Below are 22548 nucleotides of genomic sequence, written 5' to 3' on the forward strand. Positions count from 1 at the left end.
AGCAGAAGTGCATTTCAACATGGCCAATGCAACCAGGCGATCAAAGGAGACGGTAAAGGAGTACTGTTTTAGGATGTCAGCCCTTGGGGTGCGCTACAAGCTCAGCGAGGCAGCGATCATCAGATATGTTCGCGCAGGTCTACAGCATAGTGAATTGCAAAACAGTATTGCAGCAATTCATTTCGCCACAATGAAACAGCTTCGTGATGCAGCCGAATCGTATTTCGTTAATCGATGTCGGCCAAATACGAGCAAGAAAGAGTGTTCACCGAAAGCCAGCAACTTCGAGCAGAAACCAGACAGCGATGTTAAACCACCAAGAACAAAGGAATCCGTTATATGCTACAACTGCGGAGAAAAAGGACACTTTGCCAATTCGTGTCCAAAGGAGAAGAAAAAGTCACGCTGTACCAAATGCAACAAGTTCCACGAGCCAAATGGAAGATGCCAAGCCACCAATGTCATGCGTTTAGGAGCCGCAAATCAGGACAAACTTTTCACGAGGAAAATCTGCGTACACTCGCACGATTACAGCGCCTTCATCGACACGGGTAGTCAAGCCAGTCTCATCCGACAATCGGTTGCCGAGCAAATTAACGCCAAGCGCCACAAGTGCTCTATGAAGACTAGAGGCATTTTCGGAGGTTCATGTATCCTCACAGAAGCGATGACTGTGGATATGGATATCGATGGGAAGACGATTACAACGAAAGTGTATATAGCAGACAACGATATATTGCAGGAGGACTTTTTGTTGGGACAGGACGTCATCATCTCCGCTCATCTCGAGCTCAACTTTGAGTCAGGCGATTCTAAAATCAAACGAGCAGTCCATCAGCCGACAACCCCTGTAAGCACCAATATCGGGAAGCTGCTAGAAAATTTTCAGAACGACAAGGATTGGAAGGCATAGGAAAGACAAGCGTGGTCAAAGCAGACATCACCGTCGAAAGCAATCAGGTAGTAGCACAAGCCCCATACCGAGTATCCGAGCCAAAGAAAGAAATCGTAAGCAGCATGATCGACGAGCTGCTAAAGCAGGACATCATCACGTTGTCAACATCAGAGTACGCCAGCCCGGTGGTGCTCATCAAGAAGCCGAATGGTAGCGATCGAATGTGCGTCGATTACCGCCGCCTAAACAAGCTGATCAAGAAGGAGAATTTTCCAGTGCCGAACATCGAAGAACGTCTGCAGCAGGCGAAAAGGTTTAAGTACTTCTCATCTAGACCTAGACCTCAACAGTGGATACTATCAGATAGAGATAGTCCCAGAGAGCCGAAAGTTTACTGCCTTCATCACCACAGATGGATTATACGAATTCAAGCGACTTCCGTTCGGATTGAAGAACGCACCTGCGGTTTTTAATCGACTCATGGCAGAGTTACAAAAGAGAGTGCAGAAAGGCGACATGATACACTACATGGACGACATCCTTATTGGCAGTCAAACATTTGATGAGATGTACGAGAAGCTTGAGAGGATCCTAAAAGTTTTAAAGGAGTGCGGATTAACGTTAAGACTGGACAAATGTGAGTTATATAAGCAGTCAATAACATTCCTTGGTCACCAGATACACGCAGAAGGAATCAGTCCTGGAGAAATTAAGACGAACGCCATCAGAATGTTCCCGAAACCAGCCAATGTTACCGATGTGAGAAAGTTTTTGGGTCTCACTGGTTGTTTCTGAAAATTCGTTGCTGGATATGCCATCATTTCAGCGCCATTAAGAATCCTATTGCGCAAGGATCAGCCGTTTTCGTGGAAAGCGCCACAAGAAGAAGCCTTCGACGAATTAAAAAAATGTCTAATATCAAATCCAGTTGTCACCAGCTATCGTCTAGACGCAGAACAGGAACTACATACCGATGCCAGCGCCGTTGGTTTAGCCGGAGTTTTGCTACAACGTGAGGAGGACCAGCTGAAACCAATCGCTTATTATAGCCGAGCTACTTCTAAGCCGGAGAAAAATTACCACAGCTACTAACTTGAGGCTCTAGACGTCGTGGAATCGTTGGAGCGATTCAAATACTACATTTATGGCAAAAAGATTAAGGTTATCACCGACTGCAATGCTCTAAAGACGTCGATGGAGAAACGAGAATTGATACCCCGGATTGCAAGATGGTGGTTACGCATTCAAGAATTCGACATAGATATCGTTCATCGAGCAGGAACACAGATGAACCACGTAGACGCACTCAGTCGAGCGCCGTTCGAAGATGCTCGAGAGATGGATACCGCAAGTCTGAAAATAGCAAAAACGATAATCGACAAGAGGACTGGCTATTTTCCATACAACTACAGGACGAGAAAATACAGAAAATTGTCGCAAACATGAAATTGGAAAAGAAATCTGAGACCGACGAGTATGTGATCGAGCAAGATCGCTTGTTTCGAAAACATGGTAACAATTTGTTATGGGTTGTGCCGAGGCAGTTGAGATTCCACATTTTACATGAATGTCACGATAAGGTCGGACATATAAGACAATGGCACGAATTCTAAACTTATTTTGGTTTCCCCGAATGCGAAACTATGTCAAAAGCTACATAAAATCCTGTGTGGGCTGTGCGTTTTATAAAACACCAGGTGGACGTCAGGAAAGCCAGTAACACTACGATGACATTAAGCCGATTCCCTTTTCCACGATACACATGGACCACCTGGGGCCATTTCCGAAGAGTTCCAAGAGAGACCAGAGTGATAGTCGATGCATTCACCAAATTCACCATTGTACGAGCGGTGAAAAGTACAGCAACTAAACACGTCCTAGATGTCCTGCAAGATGTAACCAGCTACCTAGGAATGCCAGATCGAAGTGTAACCGATCGTGGTACAGCATTTACATCAAAAGATTTCGAGAAGTACTGCAAGTCAAACAATGTAAAGCACATTTTAAATGCAGTAAGGACACCCAGAGCCAATGGTCACGCAGAGCGCACAAATCGCACCATTTTGTCAATGTTTTTGCCTTCCAATGACATCGATAAGCGTTGGGATGACAATGTCCGATCAATCCAGTGGAGCATTAATACCATGGTAAATAGTACTACTAAATGCTCTCCCTTTCAGCTCCTGTATGGGTATGAACCGCGAGATATCCTGAAGAACGCGATAACCAACATCATTCAAAGCCAAGACCAAAAGATGCTAAGCGATGCGGAATTAGATCAACTTAGAGCAGATGCTGCGAGAACTGTCAACGATCACCGAGCTGCCGCCAAGAAACGCTACGATGCCAAGCATGCGAAGCCAACTGTTTACAGCCTTGGAGACCTTGTGCTGGTCGAGAATGAGCCATTCAGCACGGGCACATCACGCAAATTGGAGCCGCGCTACAAAGGACCTTTTATAATCAACAAGGTCCTGCCGAACGACAGATATCTTGTAGAAGATATTCCTCACGCACAAAGAAAGCAGAGACACTACAAGTCGGTGTATTCGTCCGACAAGATGAAGCGCTGGTGTGAGCTGCCACCGGAGGAGCCCGATGAAGATGACGACTTTGAAGATGATCCACCCCATGAATCCTGCGAGGACGCAGAGATTTGTCAGGAGAGGGCGACTGTGAACAGCGCCTAATATAGTATATACCAAACCTTCAATATTAGTGTAGAATAAGCCCTTTTTTATAATGTTACCAGACTCTACAAATGTAAAGTAGTCGAGACAGAGTCGTACTCAAGAGCAGATCGTGCGCAGAACACTTATAGTTATAATTTCTATATGTAACCTTATATCCAACACAACTATCCTAAAATAAACCTACACCACTCGAAAAGCTACCCTTCTCACTCGACTATCAGATACCCGTTACTCAGCTAAATAGAGATATGCAAGTAGCAAAGCGAGATTAAAATGCGCCACCTACCGGCGGTATAAAGATTTAAGCGTTTTGGGGGTTAGAGTGGGCAAATTTTTTTTGGACCAATCGATAGGTATTGACGAGACCAATACATTTCAGTTAAAATTTTTTATCTGGCATAAAAAATGTGGGCGTCACCGGTTTTCATATATTCGCGTAACAAACTTGCGCTGCGTATAAGGCTACGGAATCTAAATCTGAAATCCCAATTCTCTATCTCTGATAGTTTCCGAGATATCCACGTTCATATTTACGATTTTTTGAAGTTTGTGGGCGGTTTATGGGCGTTAGGGTGGGCTCGGCTAGTGATCCTGATCAAGAATATATATACTTTATGGGGTCGGAAACGCTTCCTTCTGCCTGTTACATACCTTCCGACAAATCTAGTATACCCTTTTACTCTACGAGTAACGGGTATAATAACAAGGAAGAACGCTATAGTCGAGTACCTCGACTATCAAATACCCGTTACTCAGCTAAATAGAGATATGCAAGTAGCAAAGCGAGATTAAAATGCGCCACCTACCGGCGGTATACAGATTTAAGCGTTATGGGCGTTAGAGTGGGCGTGGCAAATTTTTTGTGGAACAATCGATAGGTATTGACGAGACCAATACATTTCAGTTAAAATTTTTTATCTGGCATAAAAATTGTGGGCGTCACCGGTTTTCATATATTCGCGTAACAAACTTGCGCTGCGTATAAGGCTACGGAATCTAAATCTGAAATCCCAATTCTCTATCTCTGATAGTTTCCGAGATATCCACTTTCATATTTACGATTTTTTGAAGTTTGTGGGCGGTTTATGGGCGTTAGGGTGGGCTCGGCTAGTGATCCTGATCAAGAATATATATACTTTATGGGGTCGGAAACGCTTCCTTCTGCCTGTTACATACCTTCTGACAAATCTAGTATACCCTTTTACTCTACGAGTAACGGGTATAATAACAAGGAAGAACGCTATAGTCGAGTACCTCGACTATCAGATACCCGTTACTCAGCTAAATAGAGATATGCAAGTAGCAAAGCGAGATTAAAATGCGCCACCTACCGGCGGTATACAGATTTAAGCGTTATGGGCGTTAGAGTGGTCGTGGCAAATTTTTTTTGGACCAATCGATAGGTATTGACGAGACCAATACATTTCAGTTAAAATTTTTTATCTGGCATAAAAATTGTGGGCGTCACCGGTTTTCATATATTCGCGTAACAAACTTGCGCTGCGTATAAGGCTACGGAATCTAAATCTGAAATCCCAATTCTCTATCTTTGATAGTTTCCGAGATATTCACGTTCATATTTACGATTTTTTGAAGTTTGTGGGCGGTTTGTGGGCGTTAGGGTGGGCTCGGCTAGTGATCCTGATCAAGAATATATATACTTTATGGGGTCGGAAACGCTTCCTTCTGCCTGTTACATATGTAGTATGCACTTATATCGAATATCTACTGTACCAAGAGTACTTGAAACAAACACACTGTAACACTTTGTTGCAGTGTTTATATAAACAAAAGGCTCGGTCAAAAACCCTAAGTGGCCGAAACATGAGTCGATCGGCGCGCTCAAAGAAAGTGCAAGTGTCAGCATTCTGTTGCACACGCCGGCCGCTCAGCCAAACTCAAGTACATACACATGCCCTCGCGCTCCAGCCAAAGAGAGCATAATTAAATACACTTTATATACATAAGGTATACATAGCCATCTCTCTGCCCCCCAACTGTAAGCAGCGCAGCTACGAGAATTAGGCTTACTTAGATCCTAAGGCAAATTGTTAAATCAGAAACAACTTGACGTTGGAAGCGGCATTAACGCTGCTCCTGCCAAGCAAACCAAATAAATAAAGAGTATAACAAAACAACCAAAGAGATGCGTTATCAATAAAAATGGATAAAGATTATTAACATTTCCAACACAAGGAGTTTCACACAACATGGCGACCGTGACATTGGTCCTAAAGGATCTGGACCTGGATCTGGACATGGATCGGGACTTCGAAAAATAAGAAGACAGCAACCAAGGCGACAGCAGCAATCAACAGCAACAAAGACGACAGCAACAACAAAGGCAACAACAGCAAAAACGGCAACAACAACAAGAACAAGAGAAGAAACGCAGTGAGTAGAGTGTGATGTGTGCCAAAAGAAGTGGCGTGGTCAAAAGATTAAAAGCCAGAAAGGCTCATCTACTGAAGCTGCTCAACAGCGGCGAAGCAATACAGTGGAACGACTCGGTAAAAATACATGCCGAAGTCGAATACCTAAAAAATTTGCTATCAGAACGAAAAAATCAGACCACAGCTACAGCCACATCCACCTACCCTGTAATCCAAAATATTTCAAAAAATAAAAACACATTGCCTCCTCCAGATAAAGTTGCCATACAAAAACTAAAGAAGACGTGCCCAGATGACTGCGAGGGACCACTGTGCTCCCCGTTCTGCGAGTACACCTGTGTAGCCAGCACCGGTGCCCCAACATAAAGTACACCTGTGCAGCCAGCACCGGTACCAAGGAAGTGTGAACCGACAGCGCTACCAAGAGCGCATAATTTTTTTTATCTTTGCACTGCGTTGCAAAAATTTTTTTAATTGCACTGCGATGCATATTTTTTCATTTATATTATAAAAACAATTGTAAAAATTGAGCGACATAAAAGTTGCCCGATTAGAGTATGGCCTGAAAACCATACACAAAATAGGCAGGAAATTATATGTAAAATATGATAATAATTGGTCAAAAAGTAAAAGTAAAGTAAGATCAAAATTAATAATATTAAACTAGTTGTTTATGAATAACATTAACAACATTTACGAATTGATTCAAAAATCCAAAGAATTTGACAGACCAAGATATATTTTAAGAATACCAACCCCAAAGATGGGTTTAATTGATACAAAAACAGTGGATTCCACTGCAAATGTTATTAATAAGGTAGAATCAAACCCCATAGACTTAGAATTAATTCATACATTGCTTATAATAATTGTTGTAATAATGTGCGCAAACTGTTTTTATAAACTTTATAAATTGCACAATAAATGTCTTAAGAAAAAATATATGAGCCAGGCAAATGATCTGGACAAAATTTAAACATTTTGGCACAAACAACATTATTATAAAAATATTGCTGTATTTAAATTTTAAAAAAAAAAAGTTAAAGAAAATGGAATAAACAAATAAATAAATAAAAACAAATTAATTAAAAATGGCTACGCTAAAAGCAATTGCAAACGCATTTGATAGGGACATCTATTTTAGAGAAAGAATTCTGCAATTAGTTGCACCAACTTCAGTAAGCATTTACGAGTTAGAAAACTTATATATTGAAACATTTAATTTAGATGCCTCTCCACTTATTCATTGCACAAGCACCCAAAAGGCAATTGTCCTATCAACCATCCCAGGGGTACAGGTTAGATCAGTAGTAGACGAACACCCAATACTAGGTAAAACAATAGTAATGATGGTCTCCAAGAAATAATTCATTTCCACAATATAATGGAATGGAATGAATTATATAAGCAGCTAAATAATATAAAAGTTGACTTTGACAAATCATACAAGTCACTTACTCAAAACAGGCCAATTCAAAAGAATACCATTAAAAAACATGTGGAAATTCTAGTAAAATGCTTTAATGAAGCACGAATACTAATATATGGCCAGAAGGAAAAATTAAATCAAGATCATTGGTCCCAAGTATCAAAATTTTTGATCAGACTACGATATAATTTAATATCAATTAAACAAAAGTTTAAGTTGGACATATCGGTACCAACTATACTTAACACCTCCCTAGCAGTTGAAACTGGTGATGAATCGGAATCAACAAAACAAACTGACAGTGACCAAATAGAATCAGAAGACTTTACAGAAACAAATCCTAAAATAGAAGAGCAAGATTTAAATAATCTTACTATTCCAGCTGTTTTAATGTCAGATCTGGATGATTCTACAGATTCTGATGATAATTCCTTAATAGAAAATAAAATAAGAAACAATATCACAATGGCACAATCTAATATTGATTTCATTAACACAGCATCCAAGCTTATACCAGTTTTCGATGGTAAATCTGAAAACTTAACAAGTTTTATGGATGCATTAGAAATAGTAGAATCAATAAAAGGCGAACACGAACAATTAGCAGTTTCAATTATAAAAACAAAGCTAAAAGGTGTCGCCAGAAATCTAATCGGAGATGAAACAACAATAGCTGAAGTCATTTCCAGATTAAAAAACAACGTCAAAGGCGAATCTGTAGAAGTGTTGTCAGCAAAACTGATGAGCCTACAACAACGCAATAAGACTGCCAACCAGTACACACAAGAGGTTGAGCAGATGACGAAATCCTTAGAAGGTGCATTTATAACAGATGGCTTATCCCTAGAGTTAGCCAAACGTTATTCCACTCAACATGCAGTGAAAGCAATGACTAAAAATTGCCAAATAGATAAGGTAAAAACTATAATGCAAGCCGGTACCTTCAATACAATGAATGAAGCCATATCCAAATTTGTAAGCAGTTGCACAGAAGCAACCGGACAGCCAAACACTGTCCTATATTACAAAAATTACCCGCAGCGCGGTGGAAATCGCGGACGAGGTAATAATCGAGGTAATAATCGAGGTAATTATAACAAAACCAGATATTATCAGAATAACGGATATAATCAAAACAATGGTTATAACAGAAATAACCAAAATAACAATTATAACAGAAATAACAACCGTGGTGGAAACACCAGCGGCGGAAACAGCCGTGGGGGAAACAACAACCACAATAACAATGTTAGAGTGGCACAAACAAATTCGGGAAACTCCCAAACACCTTTAGATACACGACAGTAAACAACATCAAAATTCACACTTTAAATCTCAGTCAAAATACATTTGTCACTTTCACGAACGTAGCAACAGGAAAAGAATTAGTTCTCTTACTAGACACAGGTGCGGAAATATCCTTATTGAAGGAGAATTCTGATAATTTTCAAAACATTCAAGATAATTACATCATAAACATACAGGGTATAAGTCAGGAAGTTACCAAATCAAAAGGCTTAACTTCTATTGAAATTCAAACTTCTAAGTACATAATTCAACATGATTTCCATATCGTAAATATGCAATTCGCTATTCCATGTGATGGAATACTAGGAATCGATTTTATCAAAAGATACAACTGTCAATTAGACTTCAAGCCGTCTGAGGACTGGCTTATAATAAGACCAAATAACCTAAAATATCCAATTTATGTTCCAATAGCATACAGTTCTGGCAACAACTCCCTAATTCTGCCAGCAAGATCCCAAGTCGTCCGAAAAATCGAAATAAATTCAGAAGAAGACAGTGTATTATAATTTTACGGTGGAGTATCTAAAGGGTAAAGACAACTATGTAGCCGATGCGCTCTCCAGAATAACAATCACAGACCTAACAAATATACAAACAAGTAATAAAATTCTGAAAGTCACTACCAGAAACCAAAGTAGACAGAAATCCTGCGCAGGAAAAGATCAAATAGAATTGCATAAGCAACCTATAGAAAAAGCTTCAAAGCCCAACGTATATGAAGTCATAAACAATGATGAAGTACGTAAAGTAGTGACCTTGCATGTAAATAATAAAATGTGTTTATTTAAGCACGGAAAGAAAATTACAGCAAGTTATGATGTAAGCGATTTGTATACTAATGGAACCATTGACTTAGGTCAATTCTTTCAAAGGCTTGAAAAGCAGGCCGGTATTCACAAAGTCAGCCAACTCAAAGTGGCACCGTGGGAAAATATCTTTGAACTTGTTTCAATTGATAATTTTAAAATTATGGGCAATAAAATATTGAAATCATTGAGAGTAGCGCTACTCAACCCGGTGACCGTAATAAAACATAATAAAGAAAAAGAAGCTATATTGTCTACATTCCATGATGATCCAATACAAGGTGGTCATACAGGCATTACAAAAACCTTGGCCAAGGTCCAGAGACACTATTACTGGAAAAATATGTCCAAAGACATAAAAGAGTACATAAAGAAATGTTCTAAATGCCAAAAGTCGAAAACGACTAAACATACAAAGACCCCACTAACTATAACCGAAACTCCACAACGAGCTTTTGATAGAGTAATTGTAGATACTATTGGTCCACTTCCAAAATCGAATAATGGAAACGAATACGCAGTAACACTCATCTGCGATTTAACTAAATACCTAGTAGCTATACCTATACCAAATAAAAGCGCAAATACAGTAGCAAAAGCTATATTTGAAGATTTTATTCTAAAGTACGGTCCAATGAAGACGTTCATTACGGACATGGGAACAGAATATAAAAATTCAATTATTGAAGATCTATGTAAATATTTACATATTAAAAACATAACTTCAACTGCACACCACCACCAGACAGTAGGTACCGTGGAGCGAAGCCACAGAACACTAAATGAGTTCATTCGTTCATACATCTCAGTTGACAAAACAGATTGGGATGTATGGCTACGATACTTCGTATATTCTTTTAATACAACCCCATCCATGGCACATGACTATTGTCCATATGAGCTAGTTTTCGGTAAAACTTCAAATCTACCAAAACACTTTAATAGCATAGATAAAATAAAACCCCTTTATAATATAGAAGATTATGCTAAGGAATCCAAATTTAGATTAGAACAGGCAATTAAGAGAGCTAGACTAATGCTAGAATCTCATAAGCTGAAACAGAAAATTAGTTACGACAAAACTAGTTTAGATTTCGATTTAAAAATAGGAGATCAGGTTTTATTGAAAAATGAAACAGGGCATAAGTTAGATTCGAAATATACAGGTCCTTATAGGGTAGAACAAATAGGAGATAGAGATAACATAACTATAATAAATAACAAAAATAAAAAACAAATAGTACATAAAGATAGATTAAAAATGTTTATTTCATAATTGCATTTAACATAGTCATGTTTAGAAATACTTATGAGTGTAACCATGTTTAGAAATTCTTTTACACTCCATGTTAAAAAATACTTTTTCTTTTAATACATATATTATTACCAATTCCATTCTCTTTAAAAAAAAAAAAAGGAAATTAAAAAAAAAAAAAAAAATTTTTTTAAACAAAAATAAATATTTCTTTAAGTAAAATATATTAACAAAATAACTTCATAATATTACGTTATTTTTCAAAAGGAGGGAGATGTAGTATGCACTTATATCGAATATCTACTGTACCAAGAGTACTTGAAACAAACACACTGTAACACTTTGTTGCAGTGTTTATATAAACAAAAGGCTCGGTCAAAAACCCTAAGTGGCCGAAACATGAGTCGATCGGCGCGCTCAAAGAAAGTGCAAGTGTCAGCATTCTGTTGCACACGCCGGCCGCTCAGCCAAACTCAAGTACATACACATGCCCTCGCGCTCCAGCCAAAGAGAGCATAATTAAATACACTTTATATACATAAGGTATACATAGCCATCTCTCTGCCGCCCAACTGTAAGCAGCGCAGCTACGAGAATTAGGCTTACTTAGATCCTAAGGCAAATTGTAAAATCAGAAACAACTTGACGTTGGAAGCGGCATTAACGCTGCTCCTGCCAAGCAAACCAAATAAATAAAGAGTATAACAAAACAACCAAAGAGATGCGTTATCAATAAAAATGGATAAAGATTATTAACATTTCCAACACAAGGAGTTTCACACAACACATACTTTCCGACGAATCTAGTATACCCTTTTACTCTACGAGTAACGGGTATAATAACAAGGAAGAACGCTATAGTCGAGTACCTCGACTATCAGATACCCGTTACTCAGCTAAATAGAGATATGCAAGTAGCAAAGCGAGATTAAAATGCGCCACCTACTGGCGGTATACAGATTTAAGCGTTATGGGCGTTAGAGTGGGCGTGGCAAATTTTTTTTTGACCAATCGATAGGTATTGACGAGACCAATACATTTCAGTTAAAATTTTGTATCTAGCATAAAAATTGTTCGCGTCACAGGTTTTCGCGGTTTGTGGGCGTTAGAGTGGGCGTGGCATATTCGCGTAACGAACTTGCGCTGCGTATAAGGCTACGGAATCTAAATCTGAAATCCCAATTCTCTATCTTTGATAGTTTCCGAGATATCCACGTTCATATTTGTGGGCGGTTTATGGGCGTTAGGGTGGGCTCGGCTAGTGATCCTGATCAAGAATATATATACTTTATGGGGTCGGAAACGCTTCCTTCTGCCTGTTACATACTTTCCCACGAATCTAGTATACCCTTTTACTCTACGAGTAACGGGTATAATAACAAGGAAGAACGCTATAGCCGAGTACCTCGACTATCAGATACCCGTTACTCAGCTAAATAGAGATATGCAAGTAGCAAAGCGAGAATAAAATGTGCCACCTACCGGCGGTATACAGATTTAAGCGTTATGGGCGTTAGAGTGGGCGTGGCAAATTTTTTTTGGACCAATCGATAGGTACTGACGAGACCAATACATTTCAGTTAAAATTTTTTATCTGGCATAAAAATTGTGGGCGTCACCGGTTTTCATATATTCGCGTAACAAACTTGCGCTGCGTATAAGGCTACGGAGTCTAAATCTGAAATCCCAATTCTCTATCTTTGATAGTTTCCGAGATATCCACGTTCATATTTACGATTTTTTGAAGTTTGTGGGCGGTTTATGGGCGTTAGGGTGGGCTCGGCTAGTGATCCTGATCAAGAATATATATACTTTATGGGGTCGGAAACGCTTCCTTCTGCCTGTTACATACATTCCGACGAATCTAGTATACCCTTTTACTCTACGAGTAACGGGTATAATAACAAGGAAGAACGCTATAGTCGAGTACCTCGACTATCAGATACCCGTTACACAGCTAAATAGAGATATAGCAAAGCGAGATTCAAATGCGCCACCTACCGACGGTATACAGATTTAAGCGTTATGGGCGTTAGAGTGGGCGTGGCAAATGCTGCGAGAACTGTCAACGATCACCGAGCTGCCGCCAAGAAACGCTACGATGCCAAGCATGCGAAGCCAACTGTTTACAGCCTTGGAGACCTTGTGCTGGTCGAGAATGAGCCATTCAGCACGGGCAAATCACGCAAATTGGAGCCGCGCTACAAAGGACCTTTTATAATCAACAAGGTCCTGCCGAACGACAGATATCTTGTAGAAGATATCCCTCACGCACAAAGAAAGCAGAGACACTACAAGTCGGTGTATTCGTCCGACAAGATGAAGCGCTGGTGTGAGCTGCCACCGGAGGAGCCCGATGAAGATGACGACTTTGAAGATGATCCACCCCATGAATCCTGCGAGGACGCAGAGATTTGTCAGGAGAGGCCGACTGTGAACAGCGCCTAATATAGTATATACCAAACCTTCAATATTAGTGTAGAATAAGCCCTTTTTTATAATGTTACCAGACTCTACAAATGTAAAGTAGTCGAGACAGAGTCGTACTCAAGAGCAGAACGTGCGCAGAACACTTATAGTTATAATTTCTATATGTAACCTTATATCCAACACAACTATCCTAAAATAAACCTACACCACTCGAAAAGCTACCCTTCTCACTCGACTATCAGATACCCGTTACTCAGCTAAATAGAGATATGCAAGTAGCAAAGCGAGATTAAAATGCGCCACCTACCGGCGGTATACAGATGTAAGCGTTTTGGGGGTTAGAGTGGGCAAATTTTTTTTGGACCAATCGATAGGTGTTGACGAGACCAATACATTTCAGTTAAAATTTTTTATCTGGCATAAAAATTGTGGGCGTCACCGGTTTTCATATATTCGCGTAACAAACTTGCGCTGCGTATAAGGCTACGGAATCTAAATCTGAAATCCCAATTCTCTATCTCTGATAGTTTCCGAGATATCCACGTTCATATTTACGATTTTTTGAAGTTTGTGGGCGGTTTATGGGCGTTAGGGTGGGCTCGGCTAGTGATCCTGATCAAGAATATATATACTTTATGGGGTCGGAAACGCTTCCTTCTGCCTGTTACATACCTTCCGACAAATCTAATATACCCTTTTACTCTACGAGTAACAGGTATAATAACAAGGAAGAACGCTATAGTCGAGTACCTCGACTATCAGGTACCCGTTACTCAGCTAAATAGAAATATGCAAGTAGCAAAGCGAGATTAAAATGTGCCACCTACCGGCGGTATACAGATTTAAGCGTTATGGGCGTTAGAGTGGGCGCGGAAAATTTTTTTTGGACCAATCGATAGGTATTGACGAGACCAATACATTTCAGTTAAAATTTTGTATCTAGCATAAAAATTGTGCGCGTCACAGGTTTTTGCGGTTTGTGGACGTTAGAGTGGGCGTGGCATGTTCGCGTAACAAACTTGCGCTGCGTATAAGGCTACGGAATCTAAATCTGAAATCCCAATTCTCTATCTTTGATAGTTTCCGAGATATCCACGTTCATATTTACGATTTTTTGAAGTTTGTGGGCGGTTTATGGGCGTTAGGGTGGGCTCGGCTAGTGATCCTGATCAAGAATATATATACTTTATGGGGTCGGAAGGGCTTCCTACTGCCTGTTACATACTTTTCGACGAATCTAGTATACCCTTTTACTCTACGAGTAACAGGTAAAATAACAAGGAAGAACGCTATAGCCGAGTACCTCGACTATCAGATACCCGTTACTCAGCTAAATAGAGATATGCAAGTAACAAAGCGAGATTAAAATGTGCCACCTACCGTGGAGCTTGAACTTCGCTTTTAGACTTTTAATGTTAGTTTCTGCTTATAAAAATTATTTGTTGCTATTGAATCGGTATCAAGTCCAAATATGTCTGTGTATTTATAACAGAATTCTTTTAATTGTTTATTAAATAGTTTTGGAACATTTTTAGTTAACTTTGACAGAACATCGTTCGTTCTAGTTTCATTATTTATAATTTTGTTTAATTATAAATTTTAATTTGCTAATGGTTCAGATTTAAGCGTTATGGGCGTTCGAGTGGGCGCGGCAAATTTTTTTTGGACCAATCGATAGGTATTGACGAGACCAATAAATTTCAGTTAAAATTTTTTATCTAGCATAAAAATTGTGGGCGTCACAGGTTTTCGCGGCTTGTGGGCGTTAGAGTGGGCGTTTTGTATCTAGCATAAAAATTGTTCGCGTCACAGGTTTTCGCGGTTTGTGGGCGTTAGAGTGGGCGTGGCATATTCGCGTAACGAACTTGCGCTGCGTATAAGGCTACGGAATCTAAATCTGAAATCCCAATTCTCTATCTTTGATAGTTTCCGAGATATCCACGTTCATATTTACGATTTTTTGAAGTTTGTGGGCGGCTTATGGGCGTTAGGGTGGGCTCGGCTAGTGACCCTGATCAAGAATATATATACTTTATGGGGTCGGAAACGCTTCCTTCTGCCTGTTACATACTTTTCGACGAATCTAGTATACCCTTTTACTCTACGAGTAACGGGTATAATAACAAGGAAGAACGCTATAGTCGAGTACCTCGACTATCAGATACCCGTTACTCAGCTAAATAGAGATATGCAAGTAGCAAAGCGAGATTAAAATGTGCCATTTACCGGCGGTATACAGATTTAAGCGTTATGGGCGTTAGAGTGGGCGCGGCAAATTTTTTTTGGACCAATCGATAGGTATTGACGAGACCAATACATTTCAGTTAAAATTTTGTATCTAGCATAAAAATTGTTCGCGTCACAGGTTTTCGCGGTTTGTGGGCGTTAGAGTGGGCGTGGCATATTCGCGTAACGAACTTGCGCTGCGTATAAGGCTACGGAATCTAAATCTGAAATCCCAATTCTCTATCTTTAATAGTTTCCGAGATATCCACGTTCATATTTACGATTTTTTGAAGTTTGTGGGCGGCTTATGGGCGTTAGGGTGGGCTCGGCTAGTGACCCTGATCAAGAATATATATACTTTATGGGGTCGGAAACGCTTCCTTCTGCCTGTTACATACTTTTCGACGAATCTAGTATACCCTTTTACTCTACGAGTAACGGGTATAATAACAAGGAAGAACGCTATAGTCGAGTACCTCGACTATCAGATACCCGTTACTCAGCTAAATAAAGATATGCAAGTAGCAAAGCGAGATTAAAATGTGCCATTTACCGGCGGTATACAGATTTAAGCGTTATGGGCGTTAGAGTGGGCGCGGCAAATTTTTTTTGGACCAATCGATAGGTATTGACGAGACCAATACATTTCAGTTAAAATTTTGTATCTAGCATAAAAATTGTGCGCGTCACAGGTTTTCGCGGTTTGTGGGCGTTAGAGTGGGCGTGGCATGTTCGCGTAACAAACTTGCGCTGCGTATAAGGCTACGGAATCTAAATCTGAAATCCCAATTCTCTATCTTTGATAGTTTCCGAGATATCCACGTTCATATTTACGATTTTTTGAAGTTTGTGGGCGGTTTATGGTCGTTAGGGTGTGCGTTAGAGTGGGCGTGGCATATTCGCGTAACAAGCTTGCGCTGCGTATAAGGCTACGGAATCTAAATCTGAAACCCCAATTCTCTATCTTTGATAGTTTCCGAGATATCCACCTTCATATTTACGATTTTTTGAAGTTTGTGGGCGGTTTATGGGCGTTAGGAAGGGCTCGGCTAGTGATACCCGCTACTCAGCTAAATAGAGATATGCAAGTAGCAAAGCGAGATTAAAATGCGCCACCTACCGGCGGTATACAGATTTAAGCGTTATGGGCGTTAGAGTGGGCATGGCAAATTTTTTTTTTGGACCAATCGATAGGTATTGACGAGACCAATACATTTCAGTTAAAATTTTGTAGTTGATTGATTTTGTAGTTTCCGAGATATCCACGTTCGTATTTACGATTTTTTAAAGTTTGTGGGCGGTTTATGGGCGTTAGGGTGGGCTCGGCTAGTGATCCTGATCAAGAATATATATACTTTATGGGGTCGGAAACGCTTCCTTCTGCCTGTTACATACCTTCCGACAAATCTAGTATACTCTTTTACTCTACGAGTAACGGGTATAATAACAAGGAAGAACGCTATAGTCGAGTACCTCGACTATCAGATACCCGTTACTCAGCTAAATAGAGATATGCAAGTAGCAAAGCGAGATTAAAATGTGCCACCTACCGGCGGTATACAGATTTAAGCGTTATGGGCGTTAGAGTGGGCGCGGCAAATTTTTTTTGGACCAATCGATAGGTATTGACGAGACCAATACATTTCAGTTAAAATTTTTTATCTGGCATAAAAATTGTGGGCGTCACAGGTTTTCGCGGTTTGTGGGCGTTAGAGTGGGCGTTTTGTATCTAGCATAAAAATTGTTCGCGTCACAGGTTTTCGCGGTTTGTGGGCGTTAGAGTGGGCGTGGCCTATTCGCGTACTGAACTTGCGCTGCGTATAAGGCTACGGAATAGTAGTATGGAAACGCGGGTTCTGGGACAATTAGCATATTAATGGCCCCCGCCCCCTTACTAATTAGCATATTAATGACCCCCGCCTCTCACTAATTAACATATTAATGACCCCCGCCTCTTCATTAATGTATGCGGGTTCTGGGACAATTAACATAATCCATAAATTATCTGATTTTAAGGGGTTTAGATGTCATAAAAATGTCACGATCATATCCATAAAGAGTGTACTAAATTGCCCCCCCAACCCCACACCACCATGTGACAATACTGATCACGTGACCTTTTTGCCTCATTATCAGCAATTAATATTCAGCAGGTGTTGCTGTACACGGGAGAAAGGTCGCACACTTTCCCCACATCTCCATGTGACAATATTGTTTACGTATTCTTTTCCTTATTATCAGCAATTAATATTCAGCAGGTGTTGCTGTGCACGTGAGAAAGGTCGCAAACCCAAAACATCTAAAGCTGGTTGCCTTAGAGGGACATGTCCGATCATGTTGGGGAACAACGTTTCCTATGATTGTAAAACTAATTTAGAAATCAAAAGAACCCCAAATAAAATAAATCCCACAAGTTAATGATTCTCAGATGTCGAATATTTTCAAACAGACTTTTTTTTCGCCCCAGAATGTTTAACTGGTAAATTTTTTCAAGATCTCTCCTTTCTACAAACGGGTCATAAACATATCATAAAAGGGATTCAAGCAAGAGCTACCCGAACATGCGCACCTGTCTATTACCTGACCGGAATAAAAGGGACACATGCACAAGTCTGAAGGCGCACGCCCATTGACAAAATCATGAGCCTCACGCCAACGACCTCACGGCTAAGTGCGAGCTCTAATACGTTCCCATAATAGGGGTTGAAGTCACGACCGCGCAACAACTCGCAAGTAGCCGACATATCTCAGTCAAGGAAATATTTTCCATTCTCCGTACCTGTAATTTTAACTCGAAATAAAATGTCAGAAGTTTATTTTGTACCATAAAAATACATTTATTCATTTACATTTATTTATTTTGGTATTGCGAACATTTTTTTTGTATATATAGAAATTTATTTTCTGCTATGATTCCGGCGATTTGCATAGAAGAAGCAGGCGCACGTTTCCGACGTCATTTCTGGATTACAAAATGTAAAGTGTTCACCATAATTCGTAGTTTTGAGGTCATGTCCACCTCGATTCATGAACATAGTTTTTGTGTTTAGAAGGTATTGAAAATGCTGACCAATTATCTCTCCTTTAAATTGTTCAATAAATTGGTCAATTTCCTCATGAAACTTAATTTGGTTAATTTTGTTTTCTTGCACATCCTTACACATCTAGTCTCAACTTTAAAATAATGTATAAAAATTATTTTATTGTTTTGAAGCTACTTTTAAAAAATGTCAAAATAATGTATGCATTGTTTAGAGCACAAACCCCGCCCTTAAGGTGTGTTTCACAATAGGGAAACCGGTTTCCTTTAAACCTGTTTAATGACGGACAGCCCATTTCCTCGACATTAATGAGCTGACGACTCCCAAAAAACGTCTGTAGAAATCGTTTCTTTTCCACACCTTTACAAATAATTTGTTTTCCGCTTGTAATTGTCCTTAGATACTTTCGAGTTTGTGGAAAACTATTTTCTCCATCGTTCCAAAAAATTTTGTGATGTGTATTGGTTAACCAAATTGCAGTCTTTCGAGATTTTGTATTTAGCAAAGTAAAATCATATGGTGGTTCTATTAAAAAACTATTATTCAAGTTTGGATCTTTTTCGAATACAATTCCAATTTCCTTTAGAATAAAATTATTATTATTATCAAAGAAACCTTGAACATCAATCGAAACAGTATCTTTCAACATTTTTCTAATGTTAAACAACTCGTTGTACTAGTCCGTTTAGTGGGTTATATTCAACTAAACGGTCTTGTATGAGGAGACAATAATCTTGGGTATTTTCATGACTTGGTGTCTTTAGTTCTATTGAAATTCTCACATCAATAGGACCAATTTTACTGATTCATTTTGATATGAAAGATCAACCACAATAATAGGGGTCTTCAATTTAAATTCATTTGGGGTCAAAAATGGTTGTGATTCACGATTAACTAGATTGAAATCTTGTATACATTTCATATAGGTGAGCATACTAATTCTTACTAAAATCAACATTCAGATTATCACATGGATATGACTCAGAATTCAAGTGAACTTTCAAGTTTGATAAGTTATTTGTGATAAGTTCTCCATTTAGTGTAAATCCAATTATGGCAAATCTTGGTTTTTTGCGGTTAGCCGACAATTTCACATTCCAGCTGTGTTGACTTCCATACCCCAATTTGGCGTTAACATATGAATCCCAACTCCGGAATGCGATTGGTAGGTTTACACCACTTTTAATAATATCGTACATCTTAATTTTTTGCAAAATCGCTCAGAGTTACATGTGGAATTTTCCAGATTTTATTCGTAATTTCCAACTTAAAAGTTTGTTCATTTCTGGTTTGCTCAAACACATCACCAAGATTCTTAGTTAGCATCAACACTAGTTCATGCTTACAATTTAACAAAACTTTTTTATAATCCTCAGTCAATCCCAACAAATTTTTTAATGGTACAGAAAAATTTTAATTGGGGATCCCGTAGAAATTTCGTCTCCACTGCTCCATCCAGAATTTAATAGGTATTGACTTTGAAGATTATCCAGAGATATACAATTTTTAGGGTAGTAGCCATACCGACATAGACTTGACACGTTGGACTCGTTGTATTTAGTTGTTACCTAGCAGTATTTTGATGGTTACTTTCTTTTTAGTCTTGCTTTTGGATGGTTACTTTTTGTATAGTACCTGTACAGTACTTGATTTTGGATGGTTACTATCTGTATAGTATCTGTAAAGTACTTGGTTTTAGATGATAACTAAATGTTAACAAGTATTATGAGTCGCTATAGTCTCTTATTAAGAACTATCAAAGTACACAAGTTAAAGTTTCTAAGATGTGTTAGCCAAACACACTTGCAGTGAACTATCATTACCTGACCGTCATCAAAGTCACATGCCCAAGACCCAAGGACATTGAATAAAATACTTCCCCTTCATTTGTACCTGGAGTTTTAATTACAGTCAGATACAAAATTTGTAGGATTATTCAATATTTCTTTATATATTTTATTATTGTAAACATATTTCATTAAATTCATAATTAATTATATTTTATGTATATTTGTATATAATTAATTTTCTTACTTCAGCCCTCTGTAAGAAACATGTCGCTTATTAATCTTCGTTCCAAGCGTAGATTTTCGCTTGGTTCCCATAGATAGATGTAAAATAGTTCTCACAATGTAATCTTTCTCAGATGCTGAATTATTTTTAAAGCATTCATTTGTTCCATCCCATAATAATATTGTAACATATTTCGAAGGCATCATTAGCTAGCATAGGAGCGCCTATCAATTTAATTTTTGATTGAAGTTTATGATAGAGGTGTTGGGACCTGGTAATATCGGTTTTTGTTGTCAACTATTTTTCTAGTTCTAGTTTTCTAATTCTATTCTATTTGTATACTATTTGTATGAGTAAGGCATCATTGTCTAAGATTCTGAATAAGTTTAATAAACTCTTTAATTACAATACTGATTAGCTGGTTACTATATATTTAGTAGATGTATACAAGTTGTTTAGTATCTGGTTTGATATGTTTAATAGATGTATACAAGTTGTTTACTAGATGTATACAAGTTGTTTACTAGATGTTTAGTATCTGGCTACTATATATTTAGTAGATGTATACAAGTTGTTTAGTATCTGGTTACTATATATTTAGTAGATGTATACAAGTTGTTTAGTATCTGGTTTCTATATGTTTAATAGATGTATACAAGTTGTTTACTAGATGTATACAAGTTGTTTACTAGCTATTTAGTATCTGGTTACTATACATTTAGTAGATGTATACAAGTTGTTGAGTTCTGGTTACAATATATTTAGTAGATGTATACAAGTTGTTTAGTATCTATGTTTAGTAGATGTATATAAGTTGTTTACTAGATGTATACAAGTTGTTTACTAGCTGTATAGTATCTGGTTTCTATATGATTAGTAGATGTATACAAGGTGTTTAATAGATGTATACAAGTTGCTTACTAGCTGTTTAGTAACTGGTTTATATATCTTTAATATCTGTTTACTTGATGTTTACTATTTATTAGCTGGTTACTAGTTGTTATTAACGTCTACGAGCTTTTATAGTCTTTTGTTAAGAATGATCAAAAATTCTTGATCACTAGACGACTTTCGATGTGAAGTAAAAACTTACACTCTGATTTTCAGTGTGTTTGCTATGTACGTAAGAAAGAATGCAAAGCCAAAATAGCTCAAGATTGATATATAAATCTTAGAGGAACATGTCCGATTATGTTGGGGGAAGATGTGTCCTGTGATTGTAAAACTAATTAAGATATAAATTGTTCACAAGTTGTCTAAAAGCTGTGTAGAAGCTGCTTTGATAAACAATTTTGATTCATAATTACAGATATTAAGAATATATAATAATATCATCCACTTTAACTAGTATATTGTTAAAATAAAACATTTCCATTTTTCATATTCTTTCATCTTATGTAGGTATAATAAATGTAATTGTTCGTACCCAAAGGTACTCAACATGACCACACCCAACAAATCAAGCAGTAGCCAAGTTGGGAACAGTACCAGGCGCTCAGTAGCACCCACTGCATATGAGAATGGCTGATCAGCATATTATATGTCTCACTAACTCACCGTCTCACCGACTCAACGGCACACTGACCCCCCAATGCAGTCAGCACATTTTGCAGTGTCAGCCAACTACGCAAAGTCAACTACGCAAACTGCTACCATAATCATAATTCCCTGACCTACTTTAGAATATAGCCTACTTCACTAATCATTACACTAAACTTCCGTGTTCCAAGTAGTATATAAACATGTACCAAATGAAGAATAAATCAGTTATCAACGCATCTCATAACTCCGCGGTTCTACTTCCTACCTCTGGGAATAGGGCTCGTAATACACTATCTCCACTAGCAGCTAACCACGTTAGCTCACCCTCAGCGCAGTTCAGCATCGCCTGTGGTCCGGCATCGCAGTAACTATCGTTACCATTGCCGCGACGCGATCGTCCTGCCAGCAAAGCGTCCCCGTGCCAGCGACAAGTGCTCATTACCCCCTTGTCCCACGGTGTGACCCGGAAGTGTCTACTTCGGTTAGGCATAAACATTGGTGACCCCGACGTGAT

At 38.7% G+C, this 22548-nt stretch overlaps 1 protein-coding gene across 1 annotated transcript; it reads left to right on the forward strand.

Annotated features, from left to right (window-relative positions):
• Nucleotides 1-2622: 2622 nt before the first annotated feature.
• Nucleotides 2623-3585, forward strand: LOC139353572 (uncharacterized). Its single transcript, XM_070997927.1, has 2 exons — nucleotides 2623-3042; nucleotides 3076-3585. The coding sequence occupies exons 1-2, from the start codon at nucleotides 2623-2625 to the stop codon at nucleotides 3583-3585; spliced, it is 930 nt and encodes a 309-aa protein (XP_070854028.1).
• The last annotated feature ends 18963 nt before the right edge of the window (nucleotides 3586-22548 follow it).

This window comes from Drosophila suzukii, chromosome Y (genome assembly GCF_043229965.1).
Source record: "Drosophila suzukii chromosome Y, CBGP_Dsuzu_IsoJpt1.0, whole genome shotgun sequence".
Lineage (NCBI taxonomy): Eukaryota > Metazoa > Arthropoda > Insecta > Diptera > Drosophilidae > Drosophila > Drosophila suzukii.